Source organism: Vicia villosa, unplaced genomic scaffold (assembly GCF_029867415.1).
Source record: "Vicia villosa cultivar HV-30 ecotype Madison, WI unplaced genomic scaffold, Vvil1.0 ctg.005242F_1_1, whole genome shotgun sequence".
Classification (NCBI taxonomy): Eukaryota; Viridiplantae; Streptophyta; class Magnoliopsida; order Fabales; family Fabaceae; genus Vicia; species Vicia villosa.
In genome coordinates, this window is record NW_026706593.1 from 55452 (window position 1) to 75171 (window position 19720).

Consider the following 19720-nt stretch of genomic DNA (forward strand, 5'->3'; position numbering starts at 1 on the left):
TCTATCTCTTTGCGTTCATATCAAACCCTAGCTGTTCATTATCTGCAAATCCATCATGAACTCTTCATCAAGCCAACCATGAAAATGATCAAAACAAAAAGAGAAAAGCTGTTGAAACATCTTTTTCCAAACCCAAAAAGATAAAGATCACCTATGACCCTCTCAAGGTGAATCCATTCGAAGCAAAGTTGTCTGGAAACTAGACGTGTGTTTCAACCCCCTGGTGAAAGCCCTCCATCATCTCCATCTTCTTCCTCATCTTTTTACCTTCAAGACTCAACTTCCTCTTCATCTAACCTTTCCTCTCCCTCAACCCTTTCCAAAGAAATCTCTTCATCTTCACCTGCTGAGAATGTTGTTTCTGATAGAAATTGTGGAAAATCTGCATCAGAACCAAGTCTCCCTGACCCCTCGCCTGGAAGCCCAAGAAACAGTCAATGATGCGTTTCACTTCTTCATGGCAAGGAAAACTGCAAATTATGACAGGGTTCAAGACATGCTGGCGCAGATTTTGTCTTAGCTAGGGTCTTAGTCGTTGGTCTTAGTAGTTTTCTTTCCTTGTTGCATCTGCTTGTTAAACATCTTCTCATGTAATATCTTTTGATTATCAATGAAAAGTTTCTTTGTTTTTACATTCCAGTGATTTTATTTGTCGTTTTATTCATCTGAATCTTTTGAAATATTCTTTTTGATGTTATGACAAAAAGGGGGAGAAGATAAATGATAAATGATTTGATTAATCTATCAGTTGCTGGGTAAAGCTCCCACACATTTACTAACAAGAACTGCAAGTTCTATATGGTTTAAGTGTTTTGCAGGTATAAAGAAGTGAAGAAAATCTTCAAAGCAAACACAAGAAGCAAAACCATAAGAAGCGTTATTCTGTAAAAAGAATAAGCTCATGGAAACTGAAGCAAGCTGAGTGCTGTCAAGCTTCAGAATCAGAAGCACTGATAATAGAATTTGATCCATATTTGTCTATTTGCTCTGACAAAATTCTATTTGCTCTGATACATTATTTTAGCCTATATGGCTCTGATACATATCATGTGTTCTAATATACATTTTATGTTCTGACTCGTTCATGCTGACTTTTGTCGTTTAGTTTTTGTTCTGTAACATTTCAGGATGTAGAGATGCTCTGATGATGCTCTGGTACATTCAACAATGTTCTGATACAAATCTAGCATGAAGTGATGTTGGTAGAAATTCAAAGCTCTGAAGTTATCCGAGGGAAGCAGAAATCAGAAGCTGTGAATGTTCTAAAGATCCAGAAAAATCAAGTTCTGAAGCTGTCCTAAATGGAAGCAGAAGTCAAAAGCTGTGAATGTTCTGAAGATCAAAGAAATTCAAGTTCTGAAGCTGTCCTAGATGGAAGCAGGAATCAGAAGTTGTGAATGTTCTGATGATCAAAGAAATTCAAGTTCTGAAGCTGTCCTAAATGGAAGCAGGAATCAGAAGCTATGAGTGTTCTAGGGATCTAAAGAAATTCAAGTTCTGAAGCTGTCCAATAGAAGCAAACGTCAGAAGCTATGAATTCTTGTCTTAGCTAGGGTCTTAGTCGTTGGTCTTAGTAGTTTTCTTTCCTTGTTGCATCTGCTTGTTAAACATCTTCTCATGTAATATCTTTTGATTATCAATGAAAAGTTTCTTTGTTTTTACATTCCAGTGATTTTATTTGTCGTTTTATTCATCTGAATCTTTTGAAATATTCTTTTTGATGTTATGACAAAAAGGGGGAGAAGATAAATGATAAATGATTTGATTAATCTATCAGTTGCTGGGTAAAGCTCCCACACATTTACTAACAAGAACTGCAAGTTCTATATGGTTTAAGTGTTTTGCAGGTATAAAGAAGTGAAGAAAATCTTCAAAGCAAACACAAGAAGCAAAACCATAAGAAGCGTTATTCTGTAAAAAGAATAAGCTCATGGAAACTGAAGCAAGCTGAGTGCTGTCAAGCTTCAGAATCAGAAGCACTGATAATAGAATTTGATCCATATTTGTCTATTTGCTCTGACAAAATTCTATTTGCTCTGATACATTATTTTAGCCTATATGGCTCTGATACATATCATGTGTTCTAATATACATTTTATGTTCTGACTCGTTCATGCTGACTTTTGTCGTTTAGTTTTTGTTCTGTAACATTTCAGGATGTAGAGATGCTCTGATGATGCTCTGGTACATTCAACAATGTTCTGATACAAATCTAGCATGAAGTGATGTTGGTAGAAATTCAAAGCTCTGAAGTTATCCGAGGGAAGAAGAAATCAGAAGCTGTGAATGTTCTAAAGATCCAAAAAAATCAAGTTCTGAAGCTGTCCTAAATGGAAGCAGAAGTCAAAAGCTGTGAATGTTCTGAAGATCAAAGAAATTCAAGTTCTGAAGCTGTCCTAGATGGAAGCAGGAATCAGAAGTTGTGAATGTTCTGATGATCAAAGAAATTCAAGTTCTGAAGCTGTCCTAAATGGAAGCAGGAATCAGAAGCTATGAGTGTTCTAGGGATCTAAAGAAATTCAAGTTCTGAAGCTGTCCAATGGAAGCAAACGTCAGAAGCTATGAATTCTTTGAAGACAGAAGCTTATGTGATCGTCTCTACCGAAATAATCAGGGAAGTCTTTTATTAAAGTTCTTCGAGTATTTATTTCAGGGGGAGATTATTTATCTCAGGGGGAGATTGTTAATCTCAGGGGGAGACATATTCACATGCTTATGCTATAGCTGTGTAATTTGTCTTTTGCCGACTGCTCTTTCTGATCGCAAATTCATATCATTTATATATGTTTTTGTCATCATCAAAAAGGGGGAGATTGTTAGAACAAGATTTGTTCTGATCAATTATCTTAGTTTTCATGATAACAATAATATGAATTTTGCTTAAGATAATATGGTACTCTAATCCAATGCAATTTCCTTTTCAGGAAATATATAAAGAGTATGCATAATTCAGCGCTCAGAAGCTTTGTCTCAAAGGGTTCAGCATGCAACATCAGAACATGGTCTGGCAAGACATCAGAAGATGGTTGAAGCAGAATCAGAACATGGGTCTATGGAAGCATCAGAAGAACATGAGATCAGAAGCACTGAAGTTCTGATGGTATCACGCTCAGAAGCACTTCAAGGTCAGAAGATCAGAAGATGCTTTGCACCAAGCTGTTTGACTCTGATGATATTCAAACGTTGTATTCACAAACATCAGATCAGAAGGAAGTACATGTGGCAGGCTACGCTGACTGACAAAAGGAACGTTAGAAGCTATTAAAGGCAACGTCAGTAGACACAGCGGGAACAAGGCTCGAGGTAGTTGACAAAAGCGTATAACATTAAATGCGATGCTGTACGGAACACGCAAAGCATTAAATGCACTCAACGGTCATCTTCTCCAACGCCTATATATATGAAGTTCTGATGAGAAGCAAGGTTAACGATTCTGAACAAAACAACTCATATTAACTTGCTGAAACTCTGTTCTATTCAAAGCTCAGAATCTTCATCTTCATCAAAGCTCACTACATTGCTGTTGTAATATATTAGTGAGATTAAGCTTAAACATTAAGAGAAATATCACAGTTTGTGATTATAGCTTTTAAGAAGCAATTGTAATACTCTTAGAATTGATTACATTAAGTTGTAAGTAACTAGAGTGATCGTGTGGATCAGAATACTCTAGGAAGTCTTAGAGGTTATCTAAGCAGGTTGTAACTAGAGTGATCGTGTGGATCAGAATACTCTAGAAAGTCTTAGAGGGTATCTAAGCAGTTGTTCCTGGAGTGATCAGTGTGTGATCAGAAGACTCTGGAAGACTTAGTTGCTGACTAAGTGGAGAACCATTGTAATCCGTGCGATTAGTGGATTAAATCCTCAGTTGAGGTAAATCATCTCTGCGGGGGTGGACTGGAGTAGTTTAGTTAACAACGAACCAGGATAAAAATAACTGTGCAATTTATTTTTATCGGTCAAGTTTTTTAAAGCTACACTTATTCAAACCCCCCCTTTCTAAGTGTTTTTCTATCCTTCACTCTAAAGAATAACCATCCGGCCCGGGACTTTTGTTTCCATCGCAAGACCAAATAGCCTCCTTAATCTCCAACTCCGTGAACGGACGCTCTAAATTCATCCCCTCCCCTCCTCCTTCATCCTCGAAAAAAGACTTGAAGTGTTTGAAAGTAAAATCTTTGACCTCGTTAACATCTTCAAGCACTCCTCTACTTGACAAAAGAGAGCACAAAGAATTCCGCCTTCTTCTCTCTTTAAGAGAATTGTGAAAGTACCTCGTGTTGCAATCGCCTTCGGCAAGCCACAATTGTCTCGATTTTAGACGAAGGAAACCTTCTTTTTTATAAAGATTGTCCCAAAACACAATGGCCGCCTTGGATCTTTTTGCCACCTCCTCCTCCGGAACATTGCCTGCAAAATGAACAAACTTGTTATCTAAAAAGTGCATCTCCTTTTCCGCCTCCTCTATATTAATATCTATCCAACCAAACACCTCCTTATTCCACAAAGAAATTTTGCTTTTAAGGGCCTTCAATTTTTCCACAAGACAAAAATCCCCCCTCCCCTTCACCTCCAAAGAGTTCCATTCCTTCTCCATAAATGAAAAGAAGTCCTTGTGGCTAAACCATAGATTATTGAATCTAAAAGGTTTAGGTCCCCAATTCCTTTTGTTGTCTCGAATCCAAATGGGAGCATGATCCGACACATATCTATCTCCTATAGTTTGTCCTTCAATCTTCCAATCATCAATGAAGGATGATGACAAAAGAAATCTATCCAACCTACTCATTGCACTACCACACTTGTTTGACCAAGTGAACTTCCCTCCTATCGTGGGTGGGTCTACCAACTCCATCTATCTAATGAAGTCTTTAAAGTCTTCCATCTCCTTTTTATAATTCTTCTTCGAAATACCAACTCTTTCCTCCGAAGATGTAACAATATTGAAATCCCCTCCTAAACACCATGAACCAACGGCGCTCCTCCTTTTCAATTCCACTAACTTCCTTCAAGAGTTCTTTCTAACCTTGTGATCACAAGAAGCATAACAATTGACAAAGTAAATTCTTTTGTTATCCTTTTCCATACAGACGCCTAAGAAACCCTCTCCGCAAAAGCTGTACACAAGATTGAAGAAGTCTTTCTTCCACATAATTAGGATACCTCCCGAAGCCCCTTCGGCCTCTAAGTGGGACCACTCCACCCACTCATCTCCCCACAACTCCTTAACATAAAGATGTAGCACATTCCTCAACTTGGTTTCCTGCAAAAAAGCTAAATCAACCCTACCTTTCTGAATATTATAACCTATTCTCTTCCTCTTCACCCTCTTTCCACCTCCTCTAATATTTAGAGAAAAAACAATCATTTCAAACCGTTTGTGGACTCCTTCAAAACCTCCTTCCCTTTGAAACCCCTTAACTCCATCTCCTCCAGTTTTTTAATTGGATTGCAAAATACCGAAGTATTTGTAATCCCCAACATGTTCATAGACTTCCACATCCCCTCAGACAAAGCTCCTATTCCTCTCTTGATCACTCTAGCATTGCAGTTCCTCACATCCGAGTGCGTAAGAGAATTGTTGGAATAAGAATGCTCCCCGATGATTACTCCTTTTTTAGTCAGCTGAACATTCTGGACTTGCAAAGGCAGCAGTAGCTCTGGAGCACAATTGTAATTATCCACCCTTTCACCCAAATTAAATAACTCCCTCATTTGCTTTCTAACCTTCTTGGAATTTTTTTAGTTTAAAACATTGATCATCGAACGACAATACTTCTCCCACGCCTTTATCCCTACCTACGTGCATGGGCAAGACCTCTCCCTCCTCTGAATCTTCCTTCTCCAATCTCGCGGGACCCACCAGATTCAAAGTTGAAATATTATTGTAATCCAAACCGCTAGAAGACAAAACGGCTTCACTTGCTTTTTTATTATTAAAGTCAAAACTTTCTAAGCCTGTTTTTAAAATATGGGCCTCCCCCACAAAAACGTTAGGCCCAGAACATATAGGGCCCATAGCGCCCTCATCCCTGAAGCTAGGGTTATAATCTCTCTCCTCCTCTTTCCCCTGCTTCTTCGTTTCATAAACCTCCTTCCCAGAAAACTCTGTATTCCCAGTACACTCCAACCTAGACCAACTTTCACTAGAAATGCTTTCTGAGCCGCCCTGATCCTTCTTTTCTGACATGGAAACACCCTCTTTGTAGCCTGCTACATTAACATCTTCACAGATTTTCTACCACCCTGCTCCTCTTTCTTAGGCTTTACTGCTCCTCTGTCACATCTCTAGGAATCTGGGCCATTTTCGCCTACCCACGCGCTGTCTGCAACCTCCTCCCCCACCTCCACCGATTCTCTCTCCGCCATGGATTCAGAGTCCACCGTCTCCTCCTCCGAAGAAACCGACTCGGACCACACCTCTTCCAAGTCCCCCGCCCTCACCATCACATCCTCCTTCACAAGGATGCTATACATCTCCCCATCCACGCATGCCACAATCTTCCTGTTGATCGATTCAATCTGGTTAGTGAACACCATGACATTTGTGACATCCATCCGGATCTGGTTGCCTTCAAGCTCTTCACCGTTAACCACCACACCAATATCTGAAAGCAAGATCTCACAAAACCTTCTGTTCCTCACGAAGCATGGGATGCCGTATATAGATACCCACACCGCTCTAACGCATTCTACATCCTTTTTCGTCCATTTCCTCACCTCCTTAAACCATCGATCTTTCCAATCCCCAGCATCCCTAAGTAACAGCTTTAAATCCCCCTCCGTTTTCTCTTCTAACAAGCACAGATTTGGACCCAGTGGTGTTGCCACCACAGAGAATATACCCTCCTCCAACAGGATCTTGCTCACTCCATATGCCATCCCAGCTGCTTTCGATACGCCCACCATCGCTTTTTGAAAACGGTCAGTCTCCTCTTTCTTAGAACTGTAGAAGAACGTTTTATGAGATGCCTCTAAAATGCTCGCTTCCCCTGTTTTGCAGTTGTTCAAAGGATTCTGAGGATTCAAAGGTTTCTGCTTGGGAACTTCCCCTATGTCAGGAAAAAATCTATCCGGTTCATTGTGTTTCACTGATTCTGCGTATGTTAACGAATGCTTCCTAAAAGCATTGGTGGTGCCACCTCCATTTCCGCCTCCATTTCCATTTCCCCGCACAAACTTATTGTCACCCTTCTGAATCGGTCCACGAGAGACGGAACTTCCAGTCCTAACATGAACCTGGGCAACATCTTCATTAGAACCTTTATGAACTTTCCTTTTAAACTTAGAAACATTGGCCTTCAGCTTCCTCCCATCTAACCAGAAATTATCTAATTTAATCTCCAACAATCTAATATCTTCGACCTTGACAAACCTCACGAATCCGTATTTCTGTCCTCTCCAGTCTTTCTTCGGTGGTATAACAATCTCATCCACCACGCCAAGGTTTTTGAACTCGAAAAAAAGATCTCTGGCTCCCCATTTCTGTTCAAAGTCTGTAATGAAAAACAAAGTGATATCCCCTCTAACACCTACCGTGGGATTCTTAAAGATATCCCATTTGATGCTAGTGAAAGCATTTCTCCCCTTCCTGTTGACCTTGACCCAATCGTTTCCAGGATCGTTCATGGCTCAGAACGTCAGAAGACATGTAGAATTATAAAGCTCATTTGGCAATATCTTCTATTTATGTCCACATATAAACTCAAATATAAAGCTTAACATATACATCCATCTTTATGTTTACGATGGACTTTCCTTCAAGAGTTATATACCATCCACTCAAACCTAGCAATACCACTTAAATAGTGGTAGATAATCAAATTTTATTTTTTATATTTATAAATAATGGATGAAATATATATTTTTTAATAATAAATAAAATATATTAATAGAAAAAACCGAAATACAACAAAAATATATCTATAAAATACGTGAAAACAGTTAAAGATAAACAAAATATAACAAATAACATAAATAACCAAATAACGCAACTGTGGAGGGAATCATTAAAAATTGAACGCAACTATTATTAAAAATTCACTTACTACTCACAAGTTAGATTTCAAACCCATCAAACTCACCATCAACACATTAGATTTCATCAAAATAGAACATAAAAATTCACCATCAATCTCTGAAACAATGCAACACTCGATCCACTATAGGTGTAAGTAGATAGTACAGTTTTGAAGGTAATCGGTGAAAGTGCAAGAGTTTACCCTAATATTTTTAAACAATTTATTTTTTTTATCTTCCATCTCTTACTATCAAATTGTGACTCCCTTTTAAACTTTTCTAATGAATCAAACTTCAACTCCGCTATGCCATTACTCTTAGCTTGAAGTATAGGTTCATCCATTTAAACATAGTTTTAGAGTCTAGAAGCTACATTATTATAGACTGAAATTATTCAACTAGTCTATAGAAATATTTATTTTCATTTTCTAAAAAATAAGTGACTTTAATTGAATCGAAAGGATGTATATAAGGAGTACCCAAAACCGTTACCACCTTACATCAAACCTAATGGTTCAAGAGATCAGGTAGAGGGATTTTTTACTGGTTGTAATTTTTTCCCGTGGTTTTAATGAAATCTTTACTTATTGAAAAAAAAAATCTAATGGTTCAAACATAGAATGAAGATCTTTACCTAGCTCCCTATTTCCCGATCGAAATGTTCTAGCTAGCATTTTAACTACCAATGAATAACCTTACCAACGTCGCATATTTGTTTTTTTTAATAAGCAATTGATTGATATAAAGCTCGCACTAGGGGTGCAACCCTTACAAGAAAACACAAAATAGTGTTTGAACAGAATAAAGGAAGTTTAAACCATTCATAATAAATAACTCTAAACTTAGAATATTCATAAGACAACCATCTCCAAGAGAGGAAGATCATATTAGTACAAACCACATCATAGCCCCCCCTATCCAAACAATGTTAATCTTCAACTATGATTATCATTCTTGTAATACCCCACATTAATCCAAGCAAGATTATATATGAAGTGCCAAGGAGGAGTTATGAATTTAATCCCTAGTTGAGAAGTGGTTAGTTAAAGTGGAAAGAGTTTGGTTGGAAACCAACTAGATGGCAAACTAGTAATTTTGACATGGTTAGAGGGCACATTGGTCATTAAACATGGTTGCATGAGCTTAAGACATTGTTTGGCTTATAGATTAGAATTTATGAAAGAAAGAGAGAGGAAGAACTTATGAGCCAAAGGAGAAAGAAGTTCATAATTCCACTTTCGTATTTCAATGGCAGCCTCCACTAAATAAGGTATAACTCTCTGCTCGTAACTCCGATCGTAACGATTCTGGTCCCGTTGGAAAGCTAACGAAATTCTCTTCAATTTGCATATAAATTTCGCACTCATAGCTTGTTTATTGATGGAGATAAACACGTTTCAAGTTGATTAATGGATGCTGAAACCTAGCAAGAGAGAGTTTCGGATCTGGCTAGCTTGAATGTGAAGTTTGGGTCAAGAAGGAAGTTCAATGGAAGCAAGAACATGATCTTAACCACCATTAAATCCAAGGTGAGTCCTTAGTTAGAGGCTTGGGGAAAATTTGTGGTAATTTGCATGTTGGGGTTTAGGGATTTTTGAGAGATAAACCATGATCATTAATGCTAATGTGCTTTTAATGATTTATACTTCTCATTTATGTTGCAAATATGTTGTATTTGTTGTTCTTCCGCACATGCAGGTGAAAGAGGAGGGTTAAGGTGCCCATGACAGAACCAAGGCGTTTCTGCAATTTTCTGGTTTTGAGATGGTCCGCTAAGCGGGCTAAGGCCGCTCAGCGGATGCAGAGCATTTTCCAGAAATTCACGATCCCGCTAAGCGGACCCAGTCCGCTAAGCGGATGCTGTTTGCAAAACAATAATTATCGCGAGTCCACTAAGCGGACAGGAGCCGCTTAGCGGAAGCTGCTGATTGCAAAATTCTATGGTTAGAACCGAACTCCTTCCCGACTGATAGTGCATATCTGTAAATTATAAGTAATGTCCGATAGCATGGAATTTTAGGATGTTGCCCGATTATTCATATATGTATGTTATGCATAGAATTGAGTATATCAATCCAAATGTTCTTGACTACTACTTTATGCTTGGAAATGGAATACAATTATATGTGATCAATCATTATTAATTGATGATGCCCGTTGTTTCGGTTAAACATTCGGGATTGTTGCATTGTGTGTTTCGACGCTTGTTATGCGTGTGGTATGCTAGAATCGAAGTAGGCCAAACTACTAGGTGGTAAGGCGCCATTATTGATGGACTGGTTTCCAAGGTTACCATTGCGATATGCTCGTGAGAGTCTATAGGGCATGTCTCACTTGCAGAACACATCGGCATTCTTGGTATGACGAACACACCTGAGCTATCATTGCAGTGTGCTTGTGAGAGTCTTTACAGCGTGTCTGTGGACCTCCGTTTTTCGGGCCATACCTCTGAGCGGGAGAGATACGTGAACTGACTCTTTTTTATCGCTTAATGCTTTCGCATTTTTGAAAATTCACAGAGTCGCCATCGACCTTTTATTTTATCCAGTTAAGGAAAGGTTTATAAAAGAAACAGAAAAAAGACCTTTAAGAAATTCTGGGTAAGGGGGTAGGTTATACAAAGGGAAGGTGTTAGCACCCTTTGTATCCATGGTTATCCATGGGCTCTTAAGTTTGCTTAGCTCACTTGTTTTTCGATCACTTTTCAATTGCTTTAGAATGCTCATATGTGGTTTCAAATACCTTTGTAAATTGAATTTGTAATGATCCTTGTGCGGATGTATACAAAATGTTTGTTTATCTTTCGAAAGATGTTTTGAAAAGAACGTTAACTTCGTAATGATCCGTGTTTGGATGTATACAAAATATTGTCTTTTTGGAAAGTTTTGTTTTGAAAAACAACAGTGTATGAGAATTTTGTTTGTTTTGATTTGAGCAAGCAAACTAGGAGGTCTACCCTGAGTTGTAAGGTCTTTATCCTATTTCCTTTAAAAATCTATCCTTTAACCGGATACAAACAAAAGGTTCGATTTTGTACTCGAAACAGTAGAATTTTGACTTTGATTTTGAAAAGAATGAGAAGGGATTACCTTAAAAGGTGCAAGTGTGATTGTGATTGGATTCAGATATTTTATCTTTGAAGTTAGTGATCTAACGGTTCAATTTTATCTTTGACATACACGCAGTTTATATTTGCTGGAAATTAAAATGCGGAAATGTAAAGTGCGGAAAGTAAATCTACGCTATTACATCGATTGTGCAGGAAATGTAAACTAAGCCTATTTACATGATTTTGACATCCTATACATTTATCTAGGAATTTAATTGCAAGAAAAATAAAAGGCATATTTTTGGATTTTTTATGATTGATTTTAATTATAATTAATGCATGATTAATTAAATTAAAATGAAGAAAAAGATGAAAATAGATTTAAACCTAGAAATTAAGTTTAAAATATGTACAAAATATTTGTCAATTAATTTTAAAACAAAACTAATTTTTTTGGAATTTTTGAAATTGATTTGAAATTGATTAAGCTAATTAATACATAATTATACAAATAATTATACAAATAATTAAAACTTAAAGAGAAAATTATTCAAAATATGTACAAAATTAGTCTATAATATATAAACAATATTTTATATAAAGAACAATTTTTTTTATGATTTTTTGATTGGTTAGAATAATTAAAAAGCAAATATATAGATATATACTAATTAATTATGCAAAATATTGAAATTATGAAGAAAAATAAAATATTTTTATTTCAGAAAATAAAATATTATTTTAGAAACTTAAAAATATTTTTTGTGTATTTTTTGGATTTTTGAAACTATTTTTAATTAATTTTGCAAAGAAATTAAAATAAAAATAGAAATATATAATTAATGATCCAGTGTGGTATTTAAATAAAGTCCATGGTATAGGGCTTCATTCTGATGCGTTGGATGAATTAATAAATGAGATCTGATGGCTCAGATTGTGAGGGTCCACCACTTGTGACACGCCTGCAAACACTGAAACCAAAGGTTAATTTAAAAAAAACGCGCGCATGCTGTCCTATGAGGTGAGGACACCTCATCGTCTTCAACCTCTCGCCAGGACCTTTAATAGCGCTTTTATGAAAAAAGCGCTGTAATTGATGAGCTTCAGACCTGCAAAATAGCGAATAGGGGTAAACCTGAAAAGAAATTTGGCGCGATATGTCCATTCGATTCGTCTTGTTCCACTGAATTCAACCATGCTCTTAATTTGTTCTGATTTTGGCTCTAACTAAAAACCCTAAATTTGAGCTGGAAAACCCTAAAATGGTAGATTCGTATACAAGCATCCAGAGCTCAATTAAACTTCCAGAAACGATCTACACACCACACTAAGTTCAAATATGTATCTACATCTTGCTAGATATGCGTGTGTTATGAGATATAAGTTGGTTTTAGTTTGAACAAACCATGAGGTATAATGGATGATTCTGAGTGCTTCAAGACTTGAAACTGATTGGGATATGTTCAATGATGATTGAGGATTGTATTTAAGTGTTTAGTTTGAACTGAAACGAGCTAGAAATTAAAATTCGAATTTTAAATTTCTTTGAAAAATTCAAGTTGTTACAAATATGTTACAAGCATTCTACTGGCTATGAACTCGTGTCTCTTTGATTGCTGAAGTATGATAGCTCTTTTATAGGCCAAGAGCTGCTTGGAAGTGAAGCTAAGAAGCATTCATTAGCTTTGTGGAATCTTGACTTTTTCAACATGAGTAGCTTTGCATTTAAGCCACCATGGCTTGATTTTCCACCCTCCTCCTGTTTGTACTTGGCTTGGGGCAGAGTTGAATGATTCTCTTGATGAGTCATGCTTGGTTTGTAAGCTATTCTTTATCCATCCATTTTTCTTTTTAATTTAATCTTATATGTGATAAAATTAAACCAAAGATGAATAAAAAATGGAGTGGGCCTTGTCTTGGTCGTGGGAGGCCCATAATATTATGGAAATGATGTTTGAACCATGAAAACTTTGCCCCATTTGGAAAAAATACATTTTTGAGCAATGTTGGTTTCATGCATTTACCCAAAATTTAGCCAACTTCAACAAGGTGTAAATCCCTCAATTTTTGTCATATGAAGGAGTTCTTGCACTTTTTGGAAACCTCAAAGAGTCCTCTAACCAATGTCTTTGGTCTCATGTCAAAATGATTTTTGATGCTCCTTGTGTGTCCTTTTGAAAAAAGTGTCTTTTTGTTGACTTTGAAAATGACCTGTAATGTCTTTGGTCATATTTTTCAAATGGTGAATGCAATGACCATGGGATCAATTGCATTTGAAAGATAATTGAATTTCCTTCAAAATGAGACTTGTTTTGAATTTTTTGGATGAAGGATGAGAGAGTTATGATCAGTCAAAGTTGAGTTGACTTTTCAGGCAAAAACCCTAATTTTGAATCTTAGGGTTTTGTTGATTTTTGATCTTTCCTTGATGAATTATGATCATCCAATGATCAAATTATGAATCCTTTGACAAAATATGGACTTTGACAAAAAATTTCATTTTTGATTGTCTGTTGACTTTTTGGTCAAACGGGTCGTCTGTTGACTGTTTGAGCTGTTGTCGGTGCGTCTGAGTGAATTGAAGTTTGAAAATTTTTATGATGGTACTTTGAGATATATGGATGTGCATGAAATCCATTTGAGGTCTCAAAAACTTGTTTCTCCTGTAAAAACAAGAAAACCCTAGTCAGGGACTGTTTGTGTAGGAGACAGTTAAGCGTACCTGATTTTTATGCAGTGTTGAGTCTCTGCTAATCGCGTGATATTCAGAAGACTTCTAGAACAAAAATCTTGGAATTTTGAATTGTAAAAGATTGATTTGATTGATGGTACAAAACACTGAGAATTGTACTGCCAGCAGTTTGGCTGTCAACTGACTGTTCAGGTATTGTCTGAGTTTCCTGATTCTGCGCCTGCAAAAAGATTTAACTCTGTACCAATTGTGTCAGTACTATTTATTTGTAAATAAATAAATAGCATGTGTGAAGTAATAAACAGTATTTGGCGTTTGCGTAAGAATAAATTCAACTGCAAGCCAAATTACTGTATAAGAAAAATTCTAAAAACTAAGTATTTCATATGTCAGGATATTTGTTGAAATAAAAATCCATGATTATATGAGACTCTTAATTTTCAGATTGGAGTTTTCTTGAAAAAAGATGCGGGCAAATTTTGGGGTATAACAGTTGCCCCTATTCAGTCTTCTTAAACCTGAAGAGATTGTCTGAAATCTGAAGGTAGAAGATGATTGAATATTTAGATGCCCTGAAAATTTGCACTTACCTTGATCAGAAGAGATGTTGGAAGTTGCATTTGAATGTCGTCGGCGAAATGTTGTTGGCAGATTGAAACATTACCTGAGATGGGCTTTCAGATGCCACCTGGTAAATGGGTTGAGGGTTTGTTCATCAGAATGAATCCATTGATTATATCTTGATGAAGGATTTGAAAGTCTTTGTGTTGACTGTTTCGGAACCGTCCAAGGTTACCGCTTTAAGTCTAGGAGGATGATTGCTACGGAACTTGTCCAAATTTTTTTCTGCTTTAGATTTTGAAAGTTGATCATTGTGGAACCGTCTGAGGTATCAGCTTTATATCTTTGACGTTAGATCATTCTTGAACCGTCTGAGGTATCGACTTTAGATCTTCAATGTTAGATCGATCTGGCACCGTCTGAGGTATCAACTTTAGATCTGCGATGTTAGATCGTTCTGGAACCGTCTGAGGCATCAACTTTAGATCTGTGATGTTAGATCGTTCTGGAACCGTCTGAGGTATCAATTTTTAGATCTGCGATGCTAGATCGTTCTGGAACCGTCTGAGGTATCGACTTAGATCTGCAATGTTAGATCGTTCTGGAACCGTCTGAGGTATCAACTTTAGATCTGCAATGTTAGATCGTTCTTGTACCGTCTGAGGTATCAACTTTAGATCTGCAATGTTAGATCGTTCTGGAACCGTCTGAGGTATCAACTTTTAGATCTGCGATGTTAGATCGTTCTGGAACCGTCTGAGGTATCGACTTAGATCTCCAATGTTAGATCGTTCTGGAACCGTCTGAGGTATCGACTTAGATCTGCGATGTTAGATCGTTCTTGTACCGTCTGAGGTATCAACTTTAGATCTTCGATGTTAGATCGTTCTGGAACCGTCTGAGGTATCAACTTTTAGATCTGCGATGCTAGATCGTTCTGGAACCGTCTGAGGTATCAACTTTAGATCTGCGATGTTAGATCGTTCTGGAACCGTCTGAGGTATCGACTTAGATCTGTGATGCTTGTTTTTGAGTTGATAAGTGATCAGAATGAATCTTCGGCTTGATTATATCTGAGAGAACCGTTCATGGAATTCAGGTGAATACTGCATGTGATTGAGAACATCTTTGTTGAAGATATCCGTCTACCTGAAAAATCAAGTTAGTGATATGCAACGTTTATGATGCATGTAATGTGAGATAAAAGAGAAATAGGCATGTTATGTTGTGTATGAATATGCGTATGAATACGCGCATGATGCATGATGTATGATGTATGATGTATGATGTATGATGTATGATGTATGATGTATGAATGTGAATATGAATGTGTGATGTATGAATATATGAATGTGTGATATATGAATATATGAATGTGTGATGTATGAATATGATGTCAAGCTTCTATTTGGGAAAATAAATTTCCGTCAGTCATCTGGATATGACTATATTGTGATTGTTGATGATCTTTTGTCTTGTTTGAGTACCCTCGGCTGGGGAAATTCTTTGAGAACCATGGTACTCTGTTGCAGGATCTTTGACTATCACTTGGGAATGAAAGGTAGCTGGAAGTTCTGATGCCCTTTCAAATGGGAATGAGGAAGATGCATAATCCTCCGATGCACTATCTGACCAAGTCCGGGTGTGGGGGATCACACCTTCTGAAGATAGTAATCTGGAACAACCCTGCTGGGGGATAAGACTTCTTTTGAAGAGAAAATCTTTTTGAGGAATTTGCTGAGAAATGCGTTTCTCTTGGGGATTTTCTTCTGATGGAATGATGTCCAGATAATTGGGACATTTCCTGAATGCTATTCCTGTTTTTCCTAGTAAACATCAATCATATTCAAATGCACATGTTCATTCAGAATTATCATTGGGACGTTTACGTATTTAAAACAGAAAAAGTGAAAATAGTGATTTTTGAGCCTAAGCTGCATTGATTTTTGAAAAAGAGCCATGATAGGCTGATTAGCACAGGGAGACAACAATCCTAGAAGTAGGAAACTGTCATAAAGTTTTGGAAAATATTTATAAAGATAAATAGCTATGTGAAAACAATCCAGTCAAGTTTCAATTCTGCTATTGCCAATCTGTCTTCGAGCATCTCATCCCTCACTTGTTGGAAGAAAGTGATTGGACTGATCGGTGCCTTTGAGGTGTTGAATCTTGATGGTGAGTAGGCAGCTGAACGGAACATAGTTGTATGCTTCATTCCCTAACTTTTTCCTAGGCTGCCCTTTCAGGTTTTCAGCCTACCGGGAGAGTATTTGTTTAGTCTCTAATTTTTGCCTGGACCGCCCTTTCGGGTTTTCAATCCACCGAGACGCTCATTTTTTGCCTAAGTTGCCCTTTCAGGTTTTCAACTTAGCGAGCTGTTTTTTTTTCTTTTTAAGCGAAGTATTTGTTGACTATGTCAGCATTCACAGGGTGTGGGAAATCCTCGCCATCCATGGTGGTAAGCAACATGGCGCTGCCGGAGAATATTTTCTTGAATATGAATGGTCCCTCGTAGGTGGGAGTCCATTTGCCTCTGGGATCACCTTGTGGTAAGATGATGCGTTTGACAACCAAGCCACCAGTTTGGTATGCTTGACTTTTGACTTTTTTATTGAAGGCTTTGATCATACGCTTTTGGTATAGCTGACCATGACAAATAGCGGCGAGCCTTTTCTCATCAATCAAGTTTATCTGGTCCAACCGTGTTTGAATCCAATCGTCTTCGTCTAGATTGGCTTCTTTCATAATCCTTAGGGAAGGAATCTGAATTTCAATTGGAAGAACTGCCTCCATACCATAGACTAAGGAGAATGGAGTTGCCCCTGTTGAAGTACGCGCAGATGTGCGATAACCATGAAGAGCAAAAGGCAACATCTCATGCCAGTCTTTGTAGGTTACTGTCATTTTTTGTATGATTTTCTTGATGTTCTTGTTGGCATCTTCCACCGCGCCGTTCATCTTTGGTCGATATGGAGAAGAATTATGATGTTTGATCTTGAACTGTGTTCAAAGTTCAGTAATCATTCTGTTGTTTAGATTTGTGCCATTGTCCGTGATAATCCGTTCAGGGATGCCGTACCGACAAATGAGATTGTATTTGATGAACCGGGCCACCACATTCTTGGTAACAGAAGCAAATGAAGCTGCTTCTACCCACTTTGTGAAGTAGTCAATAGCGACTAGGATAAAAGCGATGTCCGTTGGAGGCAGTAGGTTTGATTTCTCCAATCATATCAATACCCCACATTGCAAAAGGCCAAGGAGCCGTCAGGACGCTTAATGGAACTGGAGGTACATGTACTTTGTTAGCATATATCTGGCATTTGTGACATGTTCGGGAGTGATGATGGCAGTCTGTTTCCATGGTAGACCAGTAATAACCCGCTCTAAGGATCTTTTTAGCCATTGTATGTCCACTGGAATGAGTACCGAAGGCACCATTGTGTATTTCTTTCATGATCTGCTCTGCTTCCTTCTTGTTTACACAGCGAAGTAAAGTCGAGTCATGGTTGCGTTTGTATAAGGTTCCATTGCTTAGAAAGAATTTGGCAGCAAATCTCCTTAGAAACTTTCTGTCGTTAATGGATGCCCCTTCAGGGTACTCCTGAGCTTCGAGATATCTTTTTACTTCATGGAACCATGGTTTTTCTTCTGTTCCCTCGGTATTGATCTCATTGCAATATGATGGTTCATCTTGCCTGTAAATGGTGATCATAGGCGCCTCGTTGTCCCACCTGACTTTGAACATGGATGACATGGTAGCTAAAGCATCAGCTAGTTGATTTCCCTCGCGTGGGATGTGTTCGAAAGTGATTTCTTCGAAGTAAGGAATCAAACTCAGCACATATTCTTTGTAAGGAATTAGATTCGGGTGCTTCGTGTCCCATTCCCCTTTGACTTGGTAGATTACCAAGGCCGAGTCTCCGTAGACTTCCAGGAATTTGATTCTTAGATCGATTGCAGCTTTAAGACCCAGAATACATGCTTCGTATTCGGCTATATTGTTAGTGCAATTGAAGCATAACCTGGCAGTGAATGGTGTATGACCTCCTGCGGGGGAAATGATCACAGCTCCAATGCCATTGCCAAGTGCATTAGAAGCTCCGTCAAAAACCATAGTCCACCGGGATCCTGGCTCGGGTCCTTCTTCTGGTCCTGGTTGTTTGTAGTCATTGACTAGCATAATGTCTTCGTCTGGGAAGTCAAAGTTCAATGCTTGATAACCATCCACTGCTTGATGAGCCAGATGATCAGCTACCACACTTCCTTTGATTGCTTTTTGTGAAGTGTATTGAATGTCATATTCTGTTAAGATCATTTGCCATCTTGCTATTCTTCCAGAGAGAGCAGGTTTTTCGAACACGTATTTGATAGGATCCATTTTGGAGATTAGGAAAGTGGTGTGATTTAGCATGTACTGTCTTAGTCGGCGAGCCGCCCAAGCTAAGGCACAACAAGTTTTTTCGAGTAGTGAGTATCTTGTTTCACAATCGATAAACTTTTTTGCTAAGATAGTAGATTGCGTGCTCCTTTCGGCCGGATTCGTCATGTTGTCCTAGTACACATCCCATTGAGTCTCCTAACACAGTTAGGTACATTATTAGAGGTCTGCCTTCCACAGGTGGCAACAAGATTGGGGGTTTTTGGAGATATTCTTTGATTTTGTCAAAGGCTAACTGGCATTTGTCATTCCACCTTTCCACTTGATCTTTCTTCAACAATTTGAAGATCGGCACACAAGTAGTAGTCATGTGGGCAATAAATCGGGCGATGCAATTCAGCCGTCCCAAGAATCCTCTAACTTGTTTCTCGGTACGAGGTATAGGCATTTCTTGAATGGCTTTAACCTTGGCGGGATCAACCTCAATTCCTTTGCTGCTGACGATGAAACCTAAGAGTTTGCCGGATCTTACTCCAAAGGTACACTTATTTGGATTCAGTCGCAACTTGTATTTCTTGAGTCTGTCAAACAACTTGTGTAAATGACCCAGATGTTCTTCCTCGGTGTTGGATTTTGCAATCATGTCATCGACATACACCTCTATCTCCTGATGAATCATATCATGAAACAGAGCTACCATTGCACGTTGATAGGTTGCTCCTGCGTTCTTTAAACCAAAGGGCATTACTTTGTAACAAAAGGTTCCCCAGGGTGTTGTGAAGGTTGTTTTTTCCATGTCTTCGGGTGCCATCTTGATTTGATTGTACCCTGAGAATCCGTCCATAAAGGAGAATACCTTGCATTGTGCAGTATTGTCAACCAGTACATCGATGTGTGGTAAAGGGAAATCATCTTTGGGGCTTGCCCGGTTCAGATCTCTGTAGTCCACGCACATTCTGACTTTCCCGTCTTTTTTAGGTACAGGCACGATGTTAGCTATCCAAGGAGGATAACTTAC

At 38.0% G+C, this 19720-nt stretch overlaps 2 protein-coding genes across 2 annotated transcripts; both read right to left on the minus strand.

The window, feature by feature from the left end:
- Nucleotides 1-4018: 4018 nt before the first annotated feature.
- On the minus strand, nt 4019-4855 carry LOC131642530 (uncharacterized). Its single transcript, XM_058912765.1, has one exon. The coding sequence runs from the start codon at nt 4853-4855 to the stop codon at nt 4019-4021; it is 837 nt and encodes a 278-aa protein (XP_058768748.1).
- A 1433-nt stretch (nt 4856-6288) lies between these two features.
- On the minus strand, nt 6289-7629 carry LOC131642531 (uncharacterized). Its single transcript, XM_058912766.1, has one exon. The coding sequence runs from the start codon at nt 7627-7629 to the stop codon at nt 6289-6291; it is 1341 nt and encodes a 446-aa protein (XP_058768749.1).
- Nucleotides 7630-19720: the final 12091 nt, after the last annotated feature.

Coding starts and splice junctions, on each gene's coding strand:
- LOC131642530 (XM_058912765.1), bottom strand. CDS start 4,855: ATGGAGTTGGTAGACCCACCCACGATAGGAGGGAAGTTCACTTGGTCA.
- LOC131642531 (XM_058912766.1), bottom strand. CDS start 7,629: ATGAACGATCCTGGAAACGATTGGGTCAAGGTCAACAGGAAGGGGAGA.